Source organism: Lasiodiplodia theobromae (genome assembly GCF_012971845.1).
Source record: "Lasiodiplodia theobromae strain AM2As chromosome Unknown scaffold_21, whole genome shotgun sequence".
Classification (NCBI taxonomy): Eukaryota; Fungi; Ascomycota; class Dothideomycetes; order Botryosphaeriales; family Botryosphaeriaceae; genus Lasiodiplodia; species Lasiodiplodia theobromae.
Window position 1 is genome coordinate 649613 of NW_023336419.1, and position 22700 is coordinate 672312.

The 22700-nt window shown below is 56.0% G+C and overlaps 6 protein-coding genes across 6 annotated transcripts; 1 reads left to right on the forward strand and 5 right to left on the reverse strand.

Annotated features, from left to right (window-relative positions):
* Positions 1-1640: 1640 nt before the first annotated feature.
* Positions 1641-3834, forward strand: LTHEOB_7235 (Oligopeptide transporter; the record flags this gene model as incomplete). Its single annotated transcript, XM_035516579.1, has 7 exons — positions 1641-1644; positions 1698-2045; positions 2100-2399; positions 2449-2589; positions 2642-3067; positions 3127-3593; positions 3661-3834. 7 exons carry the CDS (start codon positions 1641-1643, stop codon positions 3832-3834), a joined length of 1860 nt encoding a protein of 619 aa, XP_035371682.1.
* A 925-nt stretch (positions 3835-4759) lies between these two features.
* On the reverse strand, positions 4760-6651 carry LTHEOB_7236 (putative general amidase GmdA; the record flags this gene model as incomplete). The annotated part of the gene is made up of 6 exons (XM_035516580.1): positions 4760-4896; positions 4953-5087; positions 5139-5475; positions 5623-5804; positions 5856-6333; positions 6385-6651. 6 exons carry the CDS (start codon positions 6649-6651, stop codon positions 4760-4762), a joined length of 1536 nt encoding a protein of 511 aa, XP_035371683.1.
* Positions 6652-8318: 1667 nt separating this feature from the next.
* Positions 8319-9728, reverse strand: LTHEOB_7237 (Chromosome condensation protein; the record flags this gene model as incomplete). Its single annotated transcript, XM_035516581.1, has 1 exon — positions 8319-9728. One exon carries the CDS (start codon positions 9726-9728, stop codon positions 8319-8321), a length of 1410 nt encoding a protein of 469 aa, XP_035371684.1.
* A 454-nt stretch (positions 9729-10182) lies between these two features.
* Positions 10183-10779, reverse strand: LTHEOB_7238 (uncharacterized protein; the record flags this gene model as incomplete). Its single annotated transcript, XM_035516582.1, has 1 exon — positions 10183-10779. The coding sequence occupies one exon, from the start codon at positions 10777-10779 to the stop codon at positions 10183-10185; it is 597 nt and encodes a 198-aa protein (XP_035371685.1).
* A 5395-nt stretch (positions 10780-16174) lies between these two features.
* Positions 16175-17644, reverse strand: LTHEOB_7239 (C4-dicarboxylate transporter malic acid transport; the record flags this gene model as incomplete). Its single annotated transcript, XM_035516583.1, has 1 exon — positions 16175-17644. The coding sequence occupies one exon, from the start codon at positions 17642-17644 to the stop codon at positions 16175-16177; it is 1470 nt and encodes a 489-aa protein (XP_035371686.1).
* A 702-nt stretch (positions 17645-18346) lies between these two features.
* On the reverse strand, positions 18347-21848 carry LTHEOB_7240 (Actin patch protein; the record flags this gene model as incomplete). The annotated part of the gene is made up of 4 exons (XM_035516585.1): positions 18347-18786; positions 19222-21052; positions 21106-21762; positions 21810-21848. The coding sequence occupies 4 exons, from the start codon at positions 21846-21848 to the stop codon at positions 18347-18349; spliced, it is 2967 nt and encodes a 988-aa protein (XP_035371687.1).
* Between the last annotated feature and the right edge of the window lie 852 nt (positions 21849-22700).

A 22700-nucleotide genomic window follows, 5' to 3' on the forward strand; every position in this document is an offset into this window, starting at 1 on the left:
TTCACTGATGGATGTAAGAAACAAGATATGAAATACTTTTTTTTTTCTTTGCCATTCTTGCTGTGCGGGTGGGTGACCGTTCGACGACTACTTATCCCATATGCTGCTACCTCATACAAGAAAGAAACGGCCGTTGATCTTAAACTTCCCTGCCGGGACACCGCTTGCAAAAGAACAGGCATCAGTCCAAAGATGGACAAGTATGTCAGCAGTGGCGCTGCGGTGCCTTGAGTGCGGTTGATTTTCGGACGGGAGCGGGAGGATTCAAAAGCGAGGCCAGCCTGCTTCTCTTCTTTCGACCTCACTCTCATCTTGAATTGCCGACGCTTAGCAACAGTCATCGAGTCTTCTGACTCATCGCGCAACGGCGACGTTATAAGACTTGGCTCGGCAGCCGTGCGACGTTGCTGACCTTTAGCCTCACACCTTATCTCCAGCATCGATACATGACCTCGTACTCGCGGCTATGCAGCAGCTTACGCATAAACGACTTGCTATGGAGAGAGTAAAAATCCTGAAGGAATGAGCTGGGGAAATCTGACCAGCACAATGCCTTCTTATGCGTCCATCGGAAGCGAGCCGATCCTATCCGTCGTCATGGAGATCGAGTCCGCAGAGTCCTGCTTGCCCGCCGCTTGTCTAACCGCTGGCTAGGCCACTCTCGAACAACACCGAGTGGAGGATCCCGGCCTGGGCGTCGCCGTTCACTAGTAGAAATACCCTGGGGGCTTGGGGTTGCCGACTTCAGTGGGCCTGCTTTAACTCGTATCGAACGCCTCACTGTCTTACTATGCGGATGCCATTACTTGACCTCTTTCGCCATAGGACCACGAGGGATTTAGGAGTCTGGAAAGGGCAGCTCCTTAGGTAACACGTGCTTCAGCTACTCGCACCAAATCCGGAAAGCGCCGAACGGGCAGACGCAACGACCAATAGACGCATTACGACTTCAGAAGCAGAGGCGACGCGCTACACGAACCCACGGAGGAGGGCGGGATGCCCAGCCTGCAGGACCTTTCTTCATTCTCACTCGGCCGCCCAGCCCAATCCCGGGTCTGGGTATTTCTCCGCAGTGGTACGCGCACGACTCGGGCGGGCCTTATCGCGCAATCAGCGGTGCAGGTGGCACCTTCCCCGTACGCGGCGGCCCACAAGACGCCCAGCGAACGGTGGCAAGCTTATCCACGGCTACAAGCACTCCTCAAGCCTCTGCCAACCCTCTGCCAACCACGTCCGTCGCTGCCGTGCCCAGCCAAGCTTGATCCTTCGATGCGGCTCTGAGTGGCAAGAGTAGGAACCCAGATGGCCACGGCCGTTGTCATTCTAGCCAGCTCCATGTCGCAGTTCTCCGACACAGCGTTACATCCAGCTACTGAATCAAGGCCGTTGCAAGATAACGCCCAAGAGTGGCGTGCTCGAAACGGCGCTTTAACCGACGCCGCAGGCTAGCCATGGGCCTGCGCAACGAGCAATTCCAAGTCAGGCACTTGCCGAGGAAATGTTCCCAATGTCTCGGTTCCAGTGCTGCTGTTGTATAAGAGCCCTGGCCGGCATTGCCTGGCTCACGCTCGCCAGCGACGTGTTGTTGACGATCGCCCATCCGCCTGCCGAGCCCCCATTTCCGCCCACTTCTGACCAAGATGTGTATGTTGTATTGAAACAACTAGCCTTCAAACATTCAGCTGATCGCTCCACAGCTGGAACGGCTGAGCACATTACGACCGACGTCCTTTCGACGCGGGTCCCCGAGCAGGCCGTCAATGACAATGGCCGCAACTCCTTCGCCATAGGCGATGGGGCCAGCAAGCGCGGAACGTCCGTCGACGAAAAGCAACTGAACGTTGAGATCCGGCGCGCCTCCACCGAAAACGATGACCTCCACCCGGTCCCGACTGAGGAGGAGTTCAGGACCCTCAGGAGAGTGTCTGACAAGGTCCCCATGGTCATCTGGCTTCTCTGCCTGGTTGAATTCTCTGAACGCGCTTCCTACTACGGAGCCAAGACGGTCTTCTCCAACTTCATGCAGTACCCGCTGCCCAAGGGCGGTAAGGTTCAATGCGTATTAATCTAATGTTCATCAAATTGATGCATTTTTGTAGGAAATGGCGCCGGTGCGCCCGCTGCCGGCACCCAGGGCACTGCAGGTGCACTTGGCAAGGGCATTCAGTTTGCCAACGCCTTCGTCCTGCTTTTCGCTTTCATGTCCTACGTTGTTCCCATCTTCGGTGCATGGATTGCCGACACAAAATGGGGCCGCTTCAAGACCATCGTCATCGGTGTTCTGGTCTGCTTCGTTGCCCATGTCATCATGATCTTCTCCGGCCTTCCCAGCGTCTTGCAGGCTGGCAAAGGCTTGGTCCCTTTCATCATCAGTTTGCTTGTCCTGGCCATTGGTGCAGGTTGGTTGCTTCGAAAATCCTCTCTGAAGCTTGTTCTGACGTGTCCAAGGTCTCTTCAAGCCCAATGTCGCCCCTGTCCTTCTGGACCAATATGAGTACCAGAAACCTTTCACTCGCGTTTTGGAGTCAGGGGAGAAGGTCATCGTCGATCCTGAATCAACCGTCCAACGCCTGATGCTCATTTTCTACGGTGAGTTGCTGCGCGTTTCCTGCGATTCAAGGTCGTACACTGACAGCTATAGCCCTTATCAACGTTGGCGCCTTCTTTGCCATCGCCACAACTTATGCTGAGAAGCGCATCGGTTTCTGGCTGGCCTTCCTCCTGCCTACCATCGTCTTCATGCTTCTTCCCGTGCTCCTTGCCTACCTGTACAAAAAGCTGATCAAGGTTAAACCGAGTGGTTCGGAACTCACCCACGCATCCAAGGTCTGGGCCATCGCTGTCAAGGAAAACGGCGGCAAATTCTGGCGGAAGGGATTCTGGGATGCGGCCAAGCCTTCAGTGTTAGCCGCGAAAGGCATAACCACTTTCGCTGGCAAGCCAATCGACTGGAATGACAAATTCGTCGACGACGTCGTCCGTACCGTCGATGCGTGCATGATCTTCCTGTATTTCCCCATCTACAACCTCAACGACGGTGGTATTGGAAGCGTCCTGTCGAACCAAGGTCAGCAAGGGACCCCAAGACCCCTTAGCACGTACAGCATACTCACCCCTCCCCAACAGGCTCCACCATGACGACCAACGGCGCACCCAACGACCTCCTCGGCCACTTCAATCCCATCGTCATCATCGTCACGGTGCCGCTGCTCAGCCACGTCATCTACCCGGGGCTGCGCAAATACAACATCCGCTTCGGTCGCATCTCGCGCATCACCTTCGGCTTCATGCTGGCCGCCATCTCGGGCGCCATCGGCGCCATCGTGCAGTGGCGCGTGTACGAGACGAACCCGTGCGGCTACCACGCCACGACGTGCGCTGAGGACGGCCGCGTCAGCCCGCTCAGCATCTGGCTGCAGATCCCCAACGTCGCCCTCGGCGCCCTGTCCGAGTGCTTCTGCAATGTCACGGCCTATGAGATCGCCTACTCGCGCAGCCCTCAGGGCATGAAGTCGCTCGTCATGGCCATCTTCCTCTTCATGACGGCCCTGACGTCAGCTCTGGGCGAGATTTTGACGCCGGTTATTACGGATGTGAGTTCCCCTCTTCCAGATTCCATCCTCTGTTCAAGATGAACATTGACTGACTTGACCCCGACAGCCTTATCTCATCTGGGTCTGGGCCGGTCCCGCCATCGCCCTGTTCGTCCAGACAATCATCTTCTGGTTCAAGTATAAGCATATCGATAACGACGAGTTCATGACTTACGAGGATGAGAGCGCGGCTACGAGCGCCACCAAGGTTGCTGAGTCCGATGATGAGAAGAAGGTGTAAAAATGATAACGGATTGAGAGAAAATATTTATGAGGGAGGAAATGTCATCGTGTTAGCGATTTACTACAGTGATTGATCGTATTTTGACGAATAGGGTCGTATTGACCTGGAAGAAAATGTTTGTTGTGAAAATACCCTTGTTCCGTACAAAAAAAAAAAAAGACTGCAATCCTTGCCTTAATTTCTCAGTCTATTCCAGCTAATTCGATATCCAGCCTGAAGATTGCTCATGAATGAGAACAAGTCAAGGTACAAAATATCCTCATATTCAAGCCTCCATAAGAACTGCTTAAATATCTCTATGGTTGACTTATCTATCGGGATCGAAGGCGAGTAGACGACACTGGAGATCGAAGCCGTCACCCAGATACGGATCCACAGCATTTTAGAGAGTTTCCATTACATTAACCTCCATCTTCTTACTCAAAGCTGTTCTAGCTGTTAAGTCATGCCGACCGACGATACATGGTCAATGTCTAGTGGAGAGATGACGCCAAATCCGCGAATAAGCAATATGTCAATCTCGGATTCCTGGGAATTTATATCGCCAATGACAACCTTTCCCTGTGATGTTGTCTCTGAATCTCTGAAGATGTATTCTTCTTCAACAACAAATCCAAGCATTCTTCGAAGAGGAGGGCTGAAGTCCACAAACAGTGACGTGACATCCAGTCGCTGCAACTTAGTCTTGAAAGCCAATATAGGCGTAGATAGAGTCGGAACTTAAACACACGCTTTGCTTAGGCGTAGCTACCTACGATAGAATGAGTAGCCTTCACACAGACGGAATCCCTCTGCCTAGCGTCTCCGAGGACTCCGACTAAGCCAGATGAGGAAATAGTGTGACGAAATATGGTCCCGAAGTCTCCGACCAAGCCGAATGTGGACGCTACCCGACGAAACAAGGCCTGGATACTTCTCATCTTCATCTTTGCGCGTCCGGATCATACTGCGCCAGCGCATCCGAGACGGCAGCCATCATTGCCAGAACCTTCTCCTCCTGCAGCCTGCGGCCCATGACCTGCACTCCTACAGGCGCACCGTCGAAGAGCTCCTTTTGATCTGCATCCTGGCATCAGCAGACAATCGTCTTTGCATTGTTCAGCAAGGGGACTTACATGTGCGCCAATGCTGGCGATCTTGTTGGTTCACCGGCTTGTACCTGGTTTCCTCGGGATCCAGGGCTCTGTCTGCAAAAGTTACGGGTACACAGCCGGCAGTGTAGTCGAGGAAGCTGGCAATCGCCGTGTACGCTGTTTACAGTATCAGCGTGCTGTTACTTGAATAGGAGGCGAGCGACCTACCAAAGTGATGGAAAAAGCCTTCTTGAACTGCTGCGCTGGGAGCGATGGGAAGTATCACGCCGTCCACAACTTTCTTCGATACTGTATTGCCACGTGTGGATTGCCAGTAAGCATGGTACTGTGCGCGGTACTCGTCCCGGAGTGCGCAAAGTCTCCAGAACTCGGGACTGGACGACGGCTCGCTCTGCTGTTGTTCGTACCACTCGCGCAGTTGATGGACTGGAGGTTCTCCGCTCGATTTGAGAGCCTTTCGGACCTCCTCGCCTGCGGTAGAGCCAAATATTTGGAACAGGTTCACGGCTGCGGGACCGTGTGCTGGAGGTTGCCATTCAATGACCTGATTATGTCAGTGAGTTTTCTGCGGATTTTCGGGGTGTGTCACCTCATATCCCCTCTGCTGCAGCGCTTGAACGACCATTCGCAATGCTCGTAACACCGGAGGGTGCGGTACGACTTCTCCATCACTCATCATGACAGCAAATACCAACTTGCCATCCGTCTCGCCCGGCCGACACATCCTCATCCGCGTACTCTGGAACCTTTCCTCGTTCCACGGCATATCCATCACGTCGAAGTCGTCCTGACAGCAGTTTTCATTGATGATCCACTTGGTCACCGAGGTCAGAACATCCAGCGTGGTAGCCATTGGACCGATGACGCTCTGAGCTACAGGCAATCCGGGAAGGCTCGTTGTCATTCCGCTAGGCGGCATCCTACCACACGAGGGACGCAGTCCGTAGAGGTTGTTGAAGGCGCACGGTATCCGAACCGAACCCGCGATGTCAGAGCCCCATCCGAGCGGGCTGCCTCTGAGGGCAAGCAATGCACCCTCGCCCCCGGAAGCACCTCCAGCCGATAGCATTCTGTTGTAAGGATTGCAGGTTGAGCCCGTGATGTTGTTGCTCGTCTCGCCCATCAGCATGCTCATCGGAACGCTCGTCTTGACGAAGAATACGGCCCCGGCAGCGCGCAGCTTGCGGACGAGAGTGCCTTCATCTTCCGCCGTCTTTTTGCATCCGATCCAGCTGATGTAGCCGCAAGCGCTGTCAAGTCCTGCGATGTCAATGCGGTCCTTGAAGCTGACGGGTAGTCCATGAAGAGGCCCAATCGTTTGTCCGGTGCGTTGGTAGTGGTCGTCGATCTCTCCCGCCCTCTTCAAGGCAGCTTCAAAAAATATTTCGGAGAGACAGCTTGTCTGGAATACGGAGCATTAGCAGGGCAATGGGCATGGGACTAGGTAACGAACCAATTGATGCGCGAGTGATGCGCGATGACAAAAAGCCCGGGTGACCTCGGTAGCCGACCAGTCACCGGCCCGAATCCTTTGGAGAAGGATGTCTGCAGACGAGTCTGTAATAACCAGCTCGGCCGGGTCAAGGTGCTGACGGATGAAGCCGGTAACGTCGGGTAGTCGATTGCAGGGCGGGATCTGCGATGATGTCAAGCGCCATTGGGCGGGGATGGCTTGCAGCAACGATTCGCGTTTTGCTTTTGCCGTCTCTTGCCAAGCCATTGCAGCCGGTGGTTGAATCAAGAAAAGAGGCGTCAGAGGGAGCGGCCCGTCCTTGGAACGCAAAAAACATGTTGTGGTGCCCCGCATGAGCTTCAGGAATGGCGCTCCCGAGTCTTCCGATGCTGGCCCGGAGGAGTCGACTAGCAGCTGACAGCGAACGTGGCTAGAATAAAAAGCTTCTTCGCCACTCGCATATCAGTCGAGGATAGCTATCACAAGTGGCAATGCGTGCCAACATTCTGTCTCATGTTCCGTCCTATACGGGCGCCCGTTGCCGAAAGCCATCGATAAGGATCACAATATCACCAGAAGAGCACTACGCTTCGGTCCCGTCCAAACAAGCTCGAATAGTACGAACAGATGGAGATTTCATCAAGGGCTGGGTTGATGTGTCAGTGCCAACAGGCCTAACGGTCAAACTAAAATTGTCATTTTGCGGCGTCATGAGATTGTGGATTGGTTCACCGCATTACGGGCTGGAGCCTGGCGAGAAGCCTTTTGACACATTGGAGGATTGTGTAAGTAAGGAGGTGACCATTTTTTAGTCGAGGCGCTGACATTTCCAGTTCTTGAAAGAGACCATTACTAGAGATTCGGATCAAGGAGCGACCAACGTCTGCGGACAGCCCGGTTGGGCAATTCATCGATACCCATTCTGCTTTACGATACCACATACTTTGATTTCGCCGCACGATGACGCCCATCCAAGTTACATGTCTCTTCCACCGTCAGCGAGGCTCGGAAGACCATTCAGCGGCCGGACTCCCAACAAGACGTTCATGCAACCTCTTATAAAGTACACGATGCAAGCCTGTCTTATCACAATGTCCACCAATCCAACTAGAATCAACGAATTCTACGCCGAAAGAGAAATCGAGATGCGACCCTCCAGGGAAGCATTGCCACCTCTAGATCTCAGCGACTATCCAGGAGACTTTCGGCCGGTTGCAAGTGCATGTTTGAAGACGAAAAAGGGAGGAGGAGGAGAACTGCATCTCTCTACCATGGAACCGGTTGCATTGTCTGTCAGCACTAAAGCGCCAAAAGCCACTACGGCAGCGATCATCAGGCTATGCTTCTCACCTGGAATAGTGGAAAAGGAATTGGGTTTACCGTACGAGTGGGCCTGCGAAATCGATACCACCATCCGGAAAATTACTTTCTGTTCGACGCGGAAAACAAAACGAATGCAGACAATCGAAGAGGCTTCCAAGCTTCTCTACGGAGACGTTCGCGTCGAGGACCTGGAAACCGAGACTCGCATCCTGAACTCCCTGGTATGGCGGCAGGATCATCTGGCATCGAATGGCACCATTCGTTCTGATAACGCCAATCTGCCCTGGACAACGACATTTTCCGTGCCTGTGAGTGGATCGAAGCGCTTACTGCCGACTTTCGCTACTGAGCTGGCTTCGAGGAGGTACTCGCTTGTGTTACACGTCCGGATGAAAGGGCTTCGTCATAAGCCTTTGGAGGTTGAGGTGCCTCTCCAAGTTGTTAGGGAGCCAAGAGTAGCTGGGGAAAACTTGGCAAGTAGTGTGCATGTCATTGAGGGTGAAGCAGAGCTACCGGACTACGAACGGTATGCGTGATTGTAGATACTCCATTCAACTACTTTCTATCACTCGTCCGGAACAAAACTCTAGAAGTTGGGTGTACCTACTTTTTCAGACCTTACATTCGGGTACTGAGAAACCAACGGTCCACCGAAGACTGCCCATGATGATTACGAGACTCCCAAGCCCTACTGCAAGGCTGACCGCTCCATACGCATACGCGTGACGCCTTCGTAGCGACTTCAACTCCAGAATCCACGTGCTGACGGTCGTCAAGCATCCACAGAATCCATCCTCCACACCCTGCAAAACCTGACATCCCACGACGCCGCCGCCCACTGCAGCCCGTTGCAAATCGAACGACATGCCCAGAACCATAGTCCCGAAAACATTAGCAGCGAACGTGCCCAGCGGGAACCGCGGCAGCCGACCGTTCAGCCACAGCGACAGGTAGAAGCGCAACAGACACCCGACGGGCGCGAAGACCAGAGCGAACACAGCCTGGCCGCGCCATCTGTCATGAGGTGGCCAGATGGCCATGATGACTGCGCCGAGCCACATCGGCCATGCTAGGATGGCGGTGGCCGGATCCAGGATGGCACGGAGGTTGGCGTTCTCCAGACGGGGGATGCGCTCGAATACTGGCTCGACGAGGATGGCTACGTGTGCGCCCAAGTCGAGAGCGGCGAGGCTGGCGGCTATTTCGAGAATCAGGACGGCGAGGACGGACTCGACGCTGTAGCCGTCATTCCGGGGGCGAGCTGCGGACGTTGTCACCTTGCTCGAGGTTACCGCGGTATTGAGGTCGTCGGAGAGGGCGAGGAAGGCGTCACGCATGAAGGACGAGAAGGTCGTGAAGCAGCCGCAGAAGCCAACTGACAGACCCACGTACAAGGGTATGCCCTTCTTGATGGCCAAGTGCTCCTTCTTGAGCGCAGCGGCTTGTTCGAAGGTTGGATGCTTTTCAGTCCTCTGCGTAGCTGCAACCAGGTCGCGCCGGAACAGAGAGCGGTCCTCGCTCAGGAAGCCCATGACAAAAGTCCCACAAACGTTCGCCCAGATCTCTCCGAGAGCTATAGGTGCGCCGGGATAGATTGTGATGGCCTGTAGGCCAAGGCGTGCCAAAGTTCCAAGTATTGAGAAAAAGACCAGGTATGAGAGGGTGTAGGTGTTGGACCAAGTCCAATAAACGGCGCCGGCACTCGTTTTCTCTGGCGGAACGTTGGGTTCAGTTTGTGACGCATTTCTAGCATCCTCTAGATCGGGGCCCTCGTTGGTGTTTATGGGCAGTGGAGCAGCCAGCTCATCGAGTCGAGAAACGCCATGGTGCGAATTGCTACGGTTTCCTTCGAGTGAGGGACCGTCTTCGTTACTGTTCACTGGTTCTGGCGCTTCGAGTTCGTCCAAGCCCTCTAGGCCATCTGCTCCCCGTAGTGTTGAGGAGCTGTTGGCCGACGTCGGTTCGCTGTCATCCTCTTGGTGGGAAAGTGTTCGGGGCCGTACTTCGTTGGCGTAATCCATGGGAGATCGGAAAGGTGATGCTTAAGAAAGAGAATTAGGAGCAAGGTATCTAAGCAATGAAGTAGTGTTGCTGCACGGACCGCTTCATTACATAGATGGGTCCTCGTTCCCGACGCACCCGACTAGGCCAATTGTGGAAAGCCGTTAGGAAGGAAGATCACGTAAAACGACTACCCAACACAGACGAATCTTACGAGAACTCCCAAACACCCCTTACCTGCTCATCTCTTCATTTGAGAAGGAAATACTAGAAAGGCGTTTTAAATAGTGTATAGCCTACAAATCGCTCGGAGTAAGTAACTTTAACTTAATCCCGAGAACCGTCTTCTCGTACCTTGTCTTTTCCCTAATTGGTCATCAGTGAGAATGTAGGCTTGTGGAATCACTTGCACTACGTTGTAATATCTGTGACTAGTTTAAGCATGCCATATTCATACATGTTTTGCTCTAGGCGTCATGGCGTGTCAAAATTGAAAATGGCAGACGGGCTCCAGGCTTGCGCAGACGTCCCGTCACAATTTACATCTCCTTGCTGTGCCATGTCCGACTCTGCCTGTTCTAGAAGTGACTTCAACAATGTGTCTGGGTCATCGAATGCCACCAACAAGTCTGAGAGCTCTTGGTCTTGTTGAAATAGTGGTTTCGAGTCTTCGGCTTGGGAAGGCGTAAACACCGGATTACTGTCTTGATTGACAATCGAAGAGCTCATTACTGGGAGATGCTCCGGGGGATCTGCCTCGATGCCAGCGTCTATGTCGTCGCGCTCGGTCCTTCTGCGCTTGAGCCCTCGAATGTCGTCCTGGTTATCGTCTCCTGCATCTCTAAAGGCCAGCATGCGCGCTGCGCTCTCCTTAACACCGGAGTTCTTCAATATGTTCACGATGTCCTCCCGTTGTGCATCGTCCAGGTCATGCGGGGGCCGGGCCAGCAGGCGCAGGGCGCTCACGAGGCGAGCTTGTTGCGACTCGAGGTGCTGGATGTACTCGCGCGTCGCGACGCTGGGGTCCGTCGTCGGCTTCTTGGTCGCGGCGCACAGAATGCCCTCCTGCATGCACCGCAGGCACGGCAGTGATCCGTCGCACTGTGGCGCAAGTTAGCACGGGTGCGGCGGGGTGCGGAGAGCGGCAGGTTCGACGAGCCTTGATCTTCTTCATCCTGCACCGGTCGCACGCCACTTTGACGCGCGACCGATGTTCTCCAGGCCGTGGCGAGGGGGCCTCTTGCCCGTCGCCTTGCTTGGGCATGATCATAAACATGATGGCGCGGCTGAATTGAAGCTTGGGCGCACAGAATGTCGCGGGGCCGGTGGATTGTGGTTCACGTCAGGCGCGTCATTCGAGTGCTGCGGGGGACCCCCCACCAGAGCTAATACCAGTAATACACGATAGTCTTCCCAAAGAAGACAAACCCGTTACGCTCTACCACCAACCTCAACATCAAGGCTGCCGTCGTGCTAAATCCGGAGACGTCCTCTACATCTATGCAAGGGATTCGGTCTACTGTGCCCGTCGTCAGAAAATAAGAGGTGAACTATTCACAACTGAATTTTTATTCTTGCTTCAAAGACACTATCGTATCCAGAGATGAAGGACGAGTCACGTCCTATCTTCGTGCTAACTGTCCTCTTGACAAAACTATCGCACTGGTGAAGAAGAGGGTGATGAGCGCTCCAATACGAACTCTGAATAGCACGCCGTTCAAGTAGGAAACAAAGTTTGTGAGAGTCCATCAATACACTATTTCAGCAAGCTAGCAAAGTTTCTGTGCCAAATGACTCACATGCATACTTTCTCTTATCATTTTCTTCTAGGCTAGAAAGTGGCTATGAGAACGTTGTGTTGCTCACTCGAGATGACTCTTCTGAGATCTGCTACACGTGCGTGGCACACCGCCATGGGATCCGCCTTTCGATGCCCGTCGGCCAGCGCACCGATGCAACTTTCCTCGACACTTCCTACAATCTCCCATACCCACAAAACATACGACGACCGTAATCTAGTCCCACTTATCAATGAGCCCAACGAAAGCCTGCTCAATCCGTGTCGAGCACATTCTCCGGTGAGTTAACGGCGAAGAAAAATGGCGTGCGCCGACCGTCATTTTGTTCATCTTGCTTGATTTTCGCCTCCCTCCGAAAACGGCTGCCCGAGCCGAGCCGAGAGGTGCAGGAAAATCAGTTGATCTCTGGGTCGAGACTGACACGAGATGGGCCGATGTCGCGCACGTAACGCAGACGAAAACCATGGAACGAGAAAAAAAATCGAGAGAAAAAAAAATGTGATCAGCATAGCCTTCCCGTCGGCGACCTGTCACCGGCGCCGAACAGGTGTCGCCCGTGATCAGGGCACTTTTTCTGTTTGATGACGACTATGCAGCCGTGTCACCCTTCTCGATTGTTCTTCTCCTGCTTTTCCCGATCCATGTTTCATTCTCCGGTTCCATGCTGATTGAGCATCACGAGAGAGGAAAAGAAGGAAAAAGTGATGGTCCCTTGGCGCCATCTCTCGGCATGTACGGTCTGAATCGCTCGCGCTGATCAAACAGCCTAGAGCCTCATGAGGCTCTCGCTCCCAAGGCGACAAAAATAGATGTGTGAGAGAGAGACAGAGGAGAGTGGAGGAGAAAGAGAGAAACAAAAGATCACGCAACACGACTTCTTTCGCATGCCATGCCAACAACGCAGCGCCAAGGACGAGATCCGATCCTCGTGCCAAGCTGCCCGTCTACTCGATCCTGAGAGTGAAACGGAATCGAGGATCGCGAAAGACACAACCCACCTGCCAAGCATGTTGTTGCAACAAGTATACCCAAGATGCCCTTCAGATTGCGCTGGCATACCCGCAATTTGCACGGCATGAAACTCCTCTGATTGCCCTTCCCAAAGGAGCGTCGGAGCACTCACCGGAGCCTGTGTGTACCCACCTTTTGTGCCTCCCTCTGCATGAGAGAAATAAACCAGCTCCATGCGATGAACCCAACCCAACAGAATGCCCAACGGCAACTCCGAACCCGCCCTGCGCTGTTGGCGCCCGACTCGGTGGTTGCTGCATCAACACCTTGTTGCGATAAGGTGTGGTGCAATTTTCGACTCCTAATGGAGAATGGGAGGAGAGTAGGCAGCAGCAAAACCGCTACCGGAGCAGTCGGGTGCTCCCGGAGAAAGAAAAAAAAAGTTGGAGACTGCAAGACATGACGGAGAGAGTTCCACTTGAGATTCAAGCAGCGATTGCAATAAACAGAAAATTTGGAGATGCAACTGTCGCCAAGAGTCACCAAGACGATGCCTTGGTGCCAGCGAAAACAAGAGACGCGCCCAGAGAGACGAAAAGAAAGGGAAAAGAGAGGAAAGAAGTCGAGCGCATGCTCGACGAAGACCTCATTGCCGGGGAGCAAGCGTAGTACCCACCTTCGGGCCTGGATATGGTATCAAGGTCCCGGTGGGTGCTCCGTCGCCCAAACCTGAACGACTCGCAGGCGCATACACACCTCACACACAAACACCCACACATCTCAGCAAAACAAAAAGATCCCGTAAACCCCCGGTCGTCGATATCCACCTTCCAAGACGGACGTGAAGCCGCAAGCGTCCAACACTCTCGACGCGAAGGTGCGACAAGCACCATCTTGGCAAGATCCCAAGGCAATGCGTTTCGCAGGTCCAGCCGTCATCGCGATGCCCCCTGGAACGACGCCTCAACCGCCCGCCATCCCGCGCGGTTAGAAGCCCCCCCGGAAGGCTTTTTTTTTCGTTGCCGCCGCATCTAAACCGCGATCGTTTGAGGGTGGAGCGGGAAGGAATAGTCGGCTGGGCGAAGGCTGGGCAATGTATCTTGTTCACACAATCGCAGCGGGCCCCCTGGCGGCGGCAATCTGCATCGGTATCAGCTGCCTGAATGGACGTATCTCATCCACCCTCGTCTATCCGCTTTCATCAACATGGGAATCAAAAGAAGAAAAAAGCCTCAATGCGCGGAATGTCGGGCCTGCCGATGGCATGGCTGCCTTGCAGCGGACGCCGTTACGCGCGCAGGTCCAGGCATCGTGAGCAAGAACCTCCCGGGGCCCATCTCCATCCATGCATGCGACATCTGATTTGACCGGTTGGGCCTCGCCCTGTGCCCGACCTCATCACTTCGAGTGGGTCCTTCACATGCGTTCGTTGACGACGACGTCGACGACCACAGACGAAAAAGAATAGGAACCAGGACGCGCGTAGGAGGAAAAAAAAAAGATGGAGGAGAGCGCAAGCAGTCGTCAAGGCCAGCAGCATACAGCCAGTAAAGACGACGAGATCCTTGACAACTCAGCCACTTCCGCCCGTCCCGTCAGCGAAGAAGCACAGCCTACCTCACCTTCTGCGCAGATCTCTGCGCTAATTTGCTCTCCGTGGCTCCGTTGGTGAATTGGTCAGCTAGGAGTCCGCGTCTCAGTGCTCTCAAACGACCGAAAAAGTATTTTCTCTGGGTCTCTGCCAAGGTGTGCGGCAGTGCCGACGAAAATCGCCAAGCAGCAGAGGCGTCTTGGAAGGCCGTGTTATAAGTATGATGCGCTACAGGCTGGGCGGGCGGGCAATGAAGGAATCCCAAAGGCCCGGGCGGGCAAGCATGTCTGTGGGTTAGTGACGCGGCCTGAAAGGGAAGGAAAATAAAAAAAATAGGTGGTGGAGGAGAAGAAAGAAAAAAGCGCAACGGCATGTGAGGCAATCGCGCAGAAGAAGTGGGTCCGGCAGTGAGGTGTCCGTCGACGTATGTACGGGCAGGCGTCGCAGAGTGAGGGATCGACGATGGAAGAGAGCAGGTGGTTGGGTTCTTCGTCCATGGTGGGCTATAGTAGCGGCGGCGGGGCGCTTCGACCGTCGGCCTTGGCGGGCATGGTGGAAAAAGGGGCCCGGCGGCGGCGGGAAGAGGAGGCAAAGCAGGGACCCGAGCCAGCGGCGCCGGCGACGGGCGGGATCGATGCGTGGGATATTGCGATCAATCATTGGCGCAGGAAGTTGCGCAATAGCTTCAGAAAAAGGCAAGGAAGCTGCGATTGTCGATGGCCCCCTCGCAGACGCCAAGCCGACCATGGTGATGACGCGCCCCGGGCGTCTTTGCTCGCATGAAAAGGCTAATCTGGCAGGCAGGTGGCTGCGCGGGACGGCGGTTTGTTGCCAACACGGTCCAGCCAACCCCAGACATTGGAGATAAGGACTGTTTGCGCGCTGGCCGCGGGGCGGACTCCTGAGCGGTGCACTGCCCGGTGGGTCTCCACCGTAGGCTCTTGGCGGAGGCGGCCGGGGTGGGTGAGTGGGTGTGGGCGGAGGAGAGGGCGAGAGGGTTGCGCTGCTGAGGGGCTTGGCATGGTGTTGTGGGTTTCAAGGGTTGTTGTCTGCGCTCGCGGTTGCGACGCGCGGTGGTGTCGCTGCCGATTGGTGCGACTGCTGCCGACCAAGCGAGGCCCAACGATGGCCGCCCGCTGAAACATACGATAAGATCTCGCGCCTTACTGACTCGGGCAGTCCCTGAACGTTTGCGTTCCAGAACTCCTGCATTACTGCTTCGGGACCTGTAAGGCCGGCCGTGTTGCGAAGCGCGCGCCTTTGCACCCAACGACCGTTAGCATCGTGACGACAACGCGCACTGTGGCGATGCTGGACCAGCCACTGCGTTCGCCATGGCCCCGGCGTGGCAACGCACGATGATGCAAAGGCAATTCGGACCTGTGCCCGTCCGACCACAAGAGAGCGCAGACACGAGCAACCGACGTGCGCCCAGAACGGCCTACAGGGCCCCTCCCTGATTGAGCGACAGGAGAAGGGTCTGGAAAATGGTGAGTGTACGCGTCCCTGTGGCGATCGTCGTAGCCGCGAAACGTACCAAGAAGCAGATGGGCCCTTGGCGAGCTCTTCGCCAAACGCATCCCGCGCCGAGAGATAGCGCCTACCTTCTTGGCTGCAGGGGCAGATCGCAATACATTCAGGGTAGCCGGTCAGCACTCCTTTTGCTGCTTCTAGCCTAGCTGCCGCCTCCCGTATTGCAGATGCGGTCGCAAATTTGTGGCGCTGCCGCTTCTGGATGCCATCTAACGTGATCAAGCAAGCTTTGAGAAGGATGGAAGTGAAGATCTCTGATAACCCTTTTTGCTGTGTCCTAATGCTAAGTCTGTCTATCATGTTCCCGTGTCCCCTTTTTTTCGCCTGAACGCCTGCGCCTGCGCTGTGCCTTCTATGTCTCGGTAGGTGAGAGATAAAAAAAAAATATGACTGGTTCCGTCTAAGACATTTATGGAGAAGCGAACGTGAAATAGGCCTCGTGAGAAAGTAGTGGAAGGGCCAAAACTGAATGTGCATCAAGGAAAAAGGCCGAAGGCCAAAGAGGAAAAGCAGAAAGACGAACACCAACCGCGCTCCACACCCCACCTCCGCCCCTTTAGCTAGTCACCTCCCCTTCCCCGCTTCGACTCCTTTAGTGGTGCGCTCCGTGCACCTGAGGCTGGTGCGCATCCTCATCCTTCCCGGGGAAGAGCACCAACTTCAAGTGGATGGCCCGGATTTGTGCCGCGCCCACGAACAGCCACATGACGGCCAACATGATGATCATGACGGTTCCAAGCCAGAGGATGGCATCGCTCTCTAGCTCAGTGCCGATCTTGATCGTGGCAACCGTGAAGCCGACGTTGGGGAAAACGAACGCCCACCACGGCACCGCGAACGACATGGTCGGGATGGCCGTCAGGCACGCCACGACGGCGATGCAGAAGAACCAGAGCGCCAACGCCCACAGGAAGATGGCAATCCATGTGGCAACGATGGTGAGGATCTCCTTGGCCATCGGGTGCGTCTCGAAGTATGCGTAGTTGTCCGGAAGCGCGTTGGCGTTGCCGATGAGCGCAAGAGCAGTGAAAGACGGCGGGCCGACCAGCATGAACATGGCAGGGCGAACGTTGGGGAGAAGCGGTCCGGTGCGGAAGAGCCTGTAGATCCAGATGGTCGAGCAGCACGAGGCAACGAACCAACCCAGTCCCTGGAACGCGATGCCAGCCACAATGATCGGCATGGCGTCCTGAGGCGGCTGGTGGGCGCCAATAGTCTGCGAAAGCGTACCGGAAAGCATGATGGGGAAGATGGGGAGCATCCAGCCGGGGCCCATCTTGTCGGCGTGAAGTTTGTTGTTGATCTCGGGCGTCGTCCAGATGAACCAGTAGAAAGCGACGGCAAGCGTGAGGGTGAATGCCACGTATGCCCAGAAGACGTCTCTCATAACCGACTCGAGGAACTCCTCCACACCGGGAACGAGGTAGATTTGGACGTTGTTGATCATGGTGGAAAGCGTGAGGAAGAAGCAGGGCATGAAGAAGCCCTCGTGGCCGTCGAGAAGGGAGTTGCGGAATGCCTGCGGGCACATGGCGAAACGTGCCGCGATAGCCATGGACAGGATGAAGAAGAGAACGATGTTGAAGACGAAAATGATCTTTCCAATCACCTCGATGCCTTCGAACTTGAAAGGTGCCGCTCCGAGAACGAGTGCCACACCTCCGGTACTCATGGTCGTGGTGAACCACGCCCATGTGACGTGCGAGAGACGCTCTCTCAGCGACACCTTGCCGTTCGACATGATGCTCTCCTCGTCCGAGCCCATCTTCAGCTTCTCGTCGTCGATGCTGAGCTTGTGCTGGGAGAGGTGGAGTGCGACTTGGCTCGAGTTTGATGAAGTGAGTTCGTGGCGGGATCTATCGGGCCAGTCCTGGCCGGGTACCGGGGGTGTGTTTGCGCCGTTGGTGGATGCTCCATAGTAAGCTGGCGTGGTAGTGCCGTCGGTATCCGTCTTGTATGCGCCGTTGGGGTCCAAGTGCTGGTCGAAGTGGATACCGGCACCGGTATCGGGAATGGACGGGTGCGAGCCGTAAGAGGGCTCTGCGAATCTAGGCGACGACATGCTGATATGATATGGTGGAATGGGTGGGTCCCATAAGCGTGATACTGACGAGAGAACGAGTGGAAGCGAGACGGAGTCTGAGGATGGAAGTGTTGTGGGGGATAGGCGAATATATTGCTATGCCAATTGATGTCAGGGCGCCAGGCTAACGCAATGCAATTCGACTAGCAGTGCGAAGGAAGTCGGCAGTAATTTGGATAGCGAGCGGGAGAGGTTGCGCTAGAGGGCAATCGCTGGCCTATTTGAAGAGGCAGTGCTCAGTCCGCCACACCATCGCTGTCCGCCCGACCACCGCCAAGAGTTCCGTGATCTTACAAGAGCCGCAGCCACCTTGGCGCCGCGCGCGCCAGCCTGCGGTGGAGCTTATTGCGACGACGCCGACGCACAACCCTGTTACAGCAGGGGGCGAGAGCCTGGATCGCCGGTGTCGGCCCGTACCCGTGAAGAGTCACCCGACGATCACCCCCCTGCCTCGAGACTACGACCGTTGCAGCAACCTCAATCTTGGCTGCGCCCGTTCCATTTTCGTTGCCTGCCAGCATCCATAAGCTGTGTATGTACGGGGCGGCACTGTAACAACGAGACCCACTGCCAAGTGTACACCTGTCTGAGATGCGATGGGCGCCCAACCCTGCTGACAATCGACACACCTCGTTCCACACTGCCCAATCGTGATTCTCGTTCTTAAAATTACCCACTCCTTTATCGCCTTGGTCCCGAGTTGATCCGCTGCTCACTGATAAGCCGCAGCTCGTCCCCCTTGCTGTCACTGCGCTCCCTAGTCTGTCGCTCCAGCGTCGTCGAAACCAATTTCAATGCCTCGTCCATCACATCCTCGCCAACGCGCCAAGTCCGCAGCACGACTCCTCTCTCCCCGAGCGTCTGCTCTGCCCTCGCCAATCGTTTCCGCCAGAGGTCTTCACGCTTGTTGCCCGTGCTCGCAGCCCCGCCGTTGGGCGCAGACGTTGGTGTCGCACCTGACGCATTCGACGCAAACGACGGTTTGGTGTTGAGCGACGTAGACGATCCCGAAGCAGCATTTGCCGTGTACGGCCGCCGGTTTTCGAAATCGCCATTCCCAATGCTGGGCGAGTTCGCCGAGAGCGTCGGCGTGCGGCTTGTTGGACTGTCTCTCGCGCCGTCTGTTAAGGATGTGCCGGTCCGACGGGGAGGCGGCGGGGGTGGAATTTTTTTGCTCTCAGCCGCCGCTGATGACGTCCCCCCGGCGCTTGGCTCGCTTGGCGCAGACGTGCCGTTCCATAGTGTAGAGGCTGCAGGCAAGCTGTTGTAGGCCTGCGCTAGTTTGTTGCGTGCGGCCCCCGCGTAGGTAGATTGGCTGGACAGGCTCGTTTCAGTGCGCCTTGGCGGAGGTGGTGGAGGTGCACTGGCCTTCGCGTCGGGGGGCGCCTCCGGAGCATGAGCTGGCCGACCCAGCGGGCTGCGCCCTCTTGCTTGACTCGTCTTAACTTCAGTCGATGGCCTCCTAATCGGCGGAGGAACTGGCTTGGCAGGAGACGCTTGGCGGAACGCGGCAGATATGTTTTCTTGCGACGGGCTACGAAGTCTCATTGGTTTACTTGGCTTCGCAGGAGGCGCCCTACGCTCCCCAAACGATGGCGACGTGCGTCCCCTGATGGCGTTGCTTCTTTGCAATGGAGCTTCCGCAATTGGCTCGAGCAATCTCTCCGACGTTGGATCAGAAATATTGCGGGAAAGTGGAGGCGGAGCAGAGCTAGTCGAAGTGACGGATGCGGCGTCATCGTCATCAGATAGATCGATCAATTTCCCCATGGGAGGGTTCATCCTATGGGCCTCTGGCGCAGCCGGCTCGGTGGGTCTGCGTGGAGGAAGCGCTGGCCGCTTCTCCGCAAGCTCAAACTCACTATTGGTCGGGCTGTGTCCCGGGGTCCATACCGGATATCGACCTCCGGAGTCCTCGAACTCTCGTAGTGAAGCGGCGATCGCAGCGCGTAGTTCGGGATCGTCGTCCTCTGACGCTCTCGATGATCGGGCAGAGCGCCTGCCGCTTAGCACCTTGGAGTTGCGCTTTGACGACTTCCCGGACCCAGAAGGGCCCGTTGAGGGGTCGAAGAAGCCTTTCTGCACCGGAGTGGTCACATCTCTGATGAAGACGGCCACTACGCGCCCGGGGTTCTCCAGGACGAAGTCCGTGTAGACCTCCAGATCTGCCTCACCACTGTCCCCAACCAAAATGAAACTCCGCTGCGGGAAGTCTCGTGCCAGCCGGTCCAGTGTGGCTTTCTTCCGCTCCGCTACCGGCTCGAAGATCCCCTGCAGCATGCCGCTATATTGCTTAAGATGGAAGGAGCCAGGCGGGAGGCCGGCCAATTTGAAATACTGAGAGATAACGGGGTAAAGTTGCCACGGCGAGTTCGACACGTAGTGGAACCTGACCCCCTGGTCATAGAGGGCATGGTACCACTCCCGTACTCCTTCGATCGTCAAGTCCCCCAGTTCGCGGATGAATGCATTCCGGAATATCTCGCGGGCTCCGGAGCTAATGGCCGAGTGTTTGATGGTGTCATCAATGTCACTGATCAGGCTGACACCCTTCGGCTCCGTGATGTGGACCTCAGCGGTGGTCGAGAGGGTTTCCGAGACGATGACTCTGATGTGGGTCGGAACGAAGTCCAGGGCAGCTCGAACGGTGAAGTGGCCGGCGGCATCGGTGTAGATGGTGCGCTGCCGCGATATCTCCTCGTTGTAGAAGAAAATGGAGATGGGAGTGTTTGCCAGAGGGTTTGACAAGAACGGTAACAAGCGGCTCATCAGGTGCTTGTTCGCTACCTCGAGCTCAGAAGGGTTCATGTGGGCAGGTTGGATCCACGATTCTCTCTTCTGCATCCCAGTCTTCTGAAGAGCGTCATTCTCAGAAAGCTCGCCCAGTCTGCCAGGACGTCCTCTTGCTGGCGATACGTCCCGTGATCGTGTTGTGTACAAGCTGTCAGAGTCAGACCCCTTCGATGGAGTTTCGCTGTAGCCTCCCTTCTCTGCGTTTGCAATCTCCATTTCTCCCCGCCTCATAATCGAAATGGCCTCCTTCTCGACCAACTCCTCCTCTTGTCTTGCACTCTTTTCACGGGCCTTCTCTGCGATGGATCTGTGCGGGCTCGGTTCACGGCTGGGTGGTCTGCTGCTTTTCGATGACGGTGCGGGAAGGCCAACCAATTGTCGGGCGAGGCCAACGAACAGCCTGTGTTTCCGGGTCATCTGGCCTCGATGGGGGTAGTAAATCCAGCCACGTACATCCACGTCGACAACGGCGTTGTCATCCTCGTACTTTTCGAATTCCTTCCTCCAAAACTCGGCATCTCCAGCTCCGGCAGAGTCTCTCGCATCTCGTCCATAACCCGGGGACTCCTGAATGGTGCCGGGAACGGCTTGAGGCTGCGGCAATCAATACCAACGCCCACTCCCCAAGGCAGAAATTGATGACTAACCTTCCGCTTTACATGCTTTCTGGCATAGCTCGGGAACAAGACCATTTCCTCATCGCCACTCCTGATTATGGCGGCATCCGGGAAGGCTCCAGGGGTGTCGTCGCCTTGGTCCCAGTCGAGTCTGTCTCCTCCACCGCTGCCCCATCCTCGGGTATAACTTTGCTGGTAGGCCTGTCGCAATTCATTGGCAGCTTTCAGATAGCCGGCGAGCTTCTTCCGGCGTGCACCGGGCTCACGCTCCGTGCGTAAGCCTGAGAGAGTACCATCGTCAGTGTCAGATTCGACATAAGGGGCACCGGAATAGTATCGACCGGCGCCGAGGGAGCTCATCTTGCCGGACCCGTCTCCGTCGCTGTGGACATTTTCCTTGGGGGAGTCGTTCAGCGTGGTGCGCGTTCCGCGCAGGAGCGCGAGGATGCGACTGCCGCGGAAATTTCCGAGCGCGTTCTGGGCCTTGCGGAGTCGTTTCTGCTGGCGGCGGAGGATGTACTGCCAGATGCGGGACTGGGCTCGGTGGCGAAGCGAAGGCAGGTACTCGTGGCGGAAGGTTTCGAGGCGCTGGCGGGCGTGCAGGCGTGTGTGCGGGAAGAGGAAGCGGAGAGGGGAGAGGTAAGGACGGTGGGCGGTGGGTTTCCGGCGGAAGGGCTTCGGGGCCAGCTTGGAGACCAGGCGCGGGGGCCAGCGGGGAGTTAAAGGGGCGCGACCTGGAGGCGTGGACGAATGCGATGGAGGGTGGGTAGCATAGTTTGGCGGCGGTGGTGTTCGTTGCGGGCCTTGTGGGAGCGAGCCGGAGCAGGAGCTGCAAGACTCCACGTCATGGGCCGCACGCCGCCGCCTGCCACAGGGTCTCGACCTCACCGCTCAGATCAATCAAGAACATTCGCCAAAATCTCGCCTCTGCCGCAGCCGCTGAGCAATCCGTGGTACCCTTACGAAAAAATCTCAGAGCCCGATCAAAAACAGCGCTCGCGATCGATTCTCCCTGTGCCGCCCCGTGCTGCAAGGAGAACGTTGGATTCCTCCCAACGGCCGCCACCTTCTTCACAGAGACATGCCGCTCACGGGCGCGACATGTTTTTGCTTGCGCAATTCTCCGTCAATGCTCTGCGCATCTGGGCCACCGCTCCGGCCCGACTAGAATGCCAAAGACGACAGCTCAGCAACCCGACTGAAACAAGATTTGAGCCGTCCTTCAAGAGCCTGTCTCTGCTGGCTAGCTACTGTCGACTATGACGGCATAGCCGATTCTCCAGGATCGACATCAAAAAGTGGATTTTTCCCCATCTCCACCGTTCAAGCTTCATGCCTGTTCGCGAAACCCCCACCCCTTCACCGCCTGGTCGCCGGCTTTCAACCTGCAAGTCACCACGCTGCGCCTGCGCCTGTTGTTCATCCGCTCGGCCTACTTGAGGGGTTGACGGCTGCAGAAATCAGCCTTGCATCATACCCTGACCGGTCCGCCACCCATGTCTCGGCCCGAGCTGCAGGCTGACTCGATGTTTGAGCTGCGTGCGCCGAAGCACCAACTGCCTGTCAATAACGGTAACATGTCTCTGCATCACGCCTCATTTTCTGCTTTGATTCCACCCTACTGA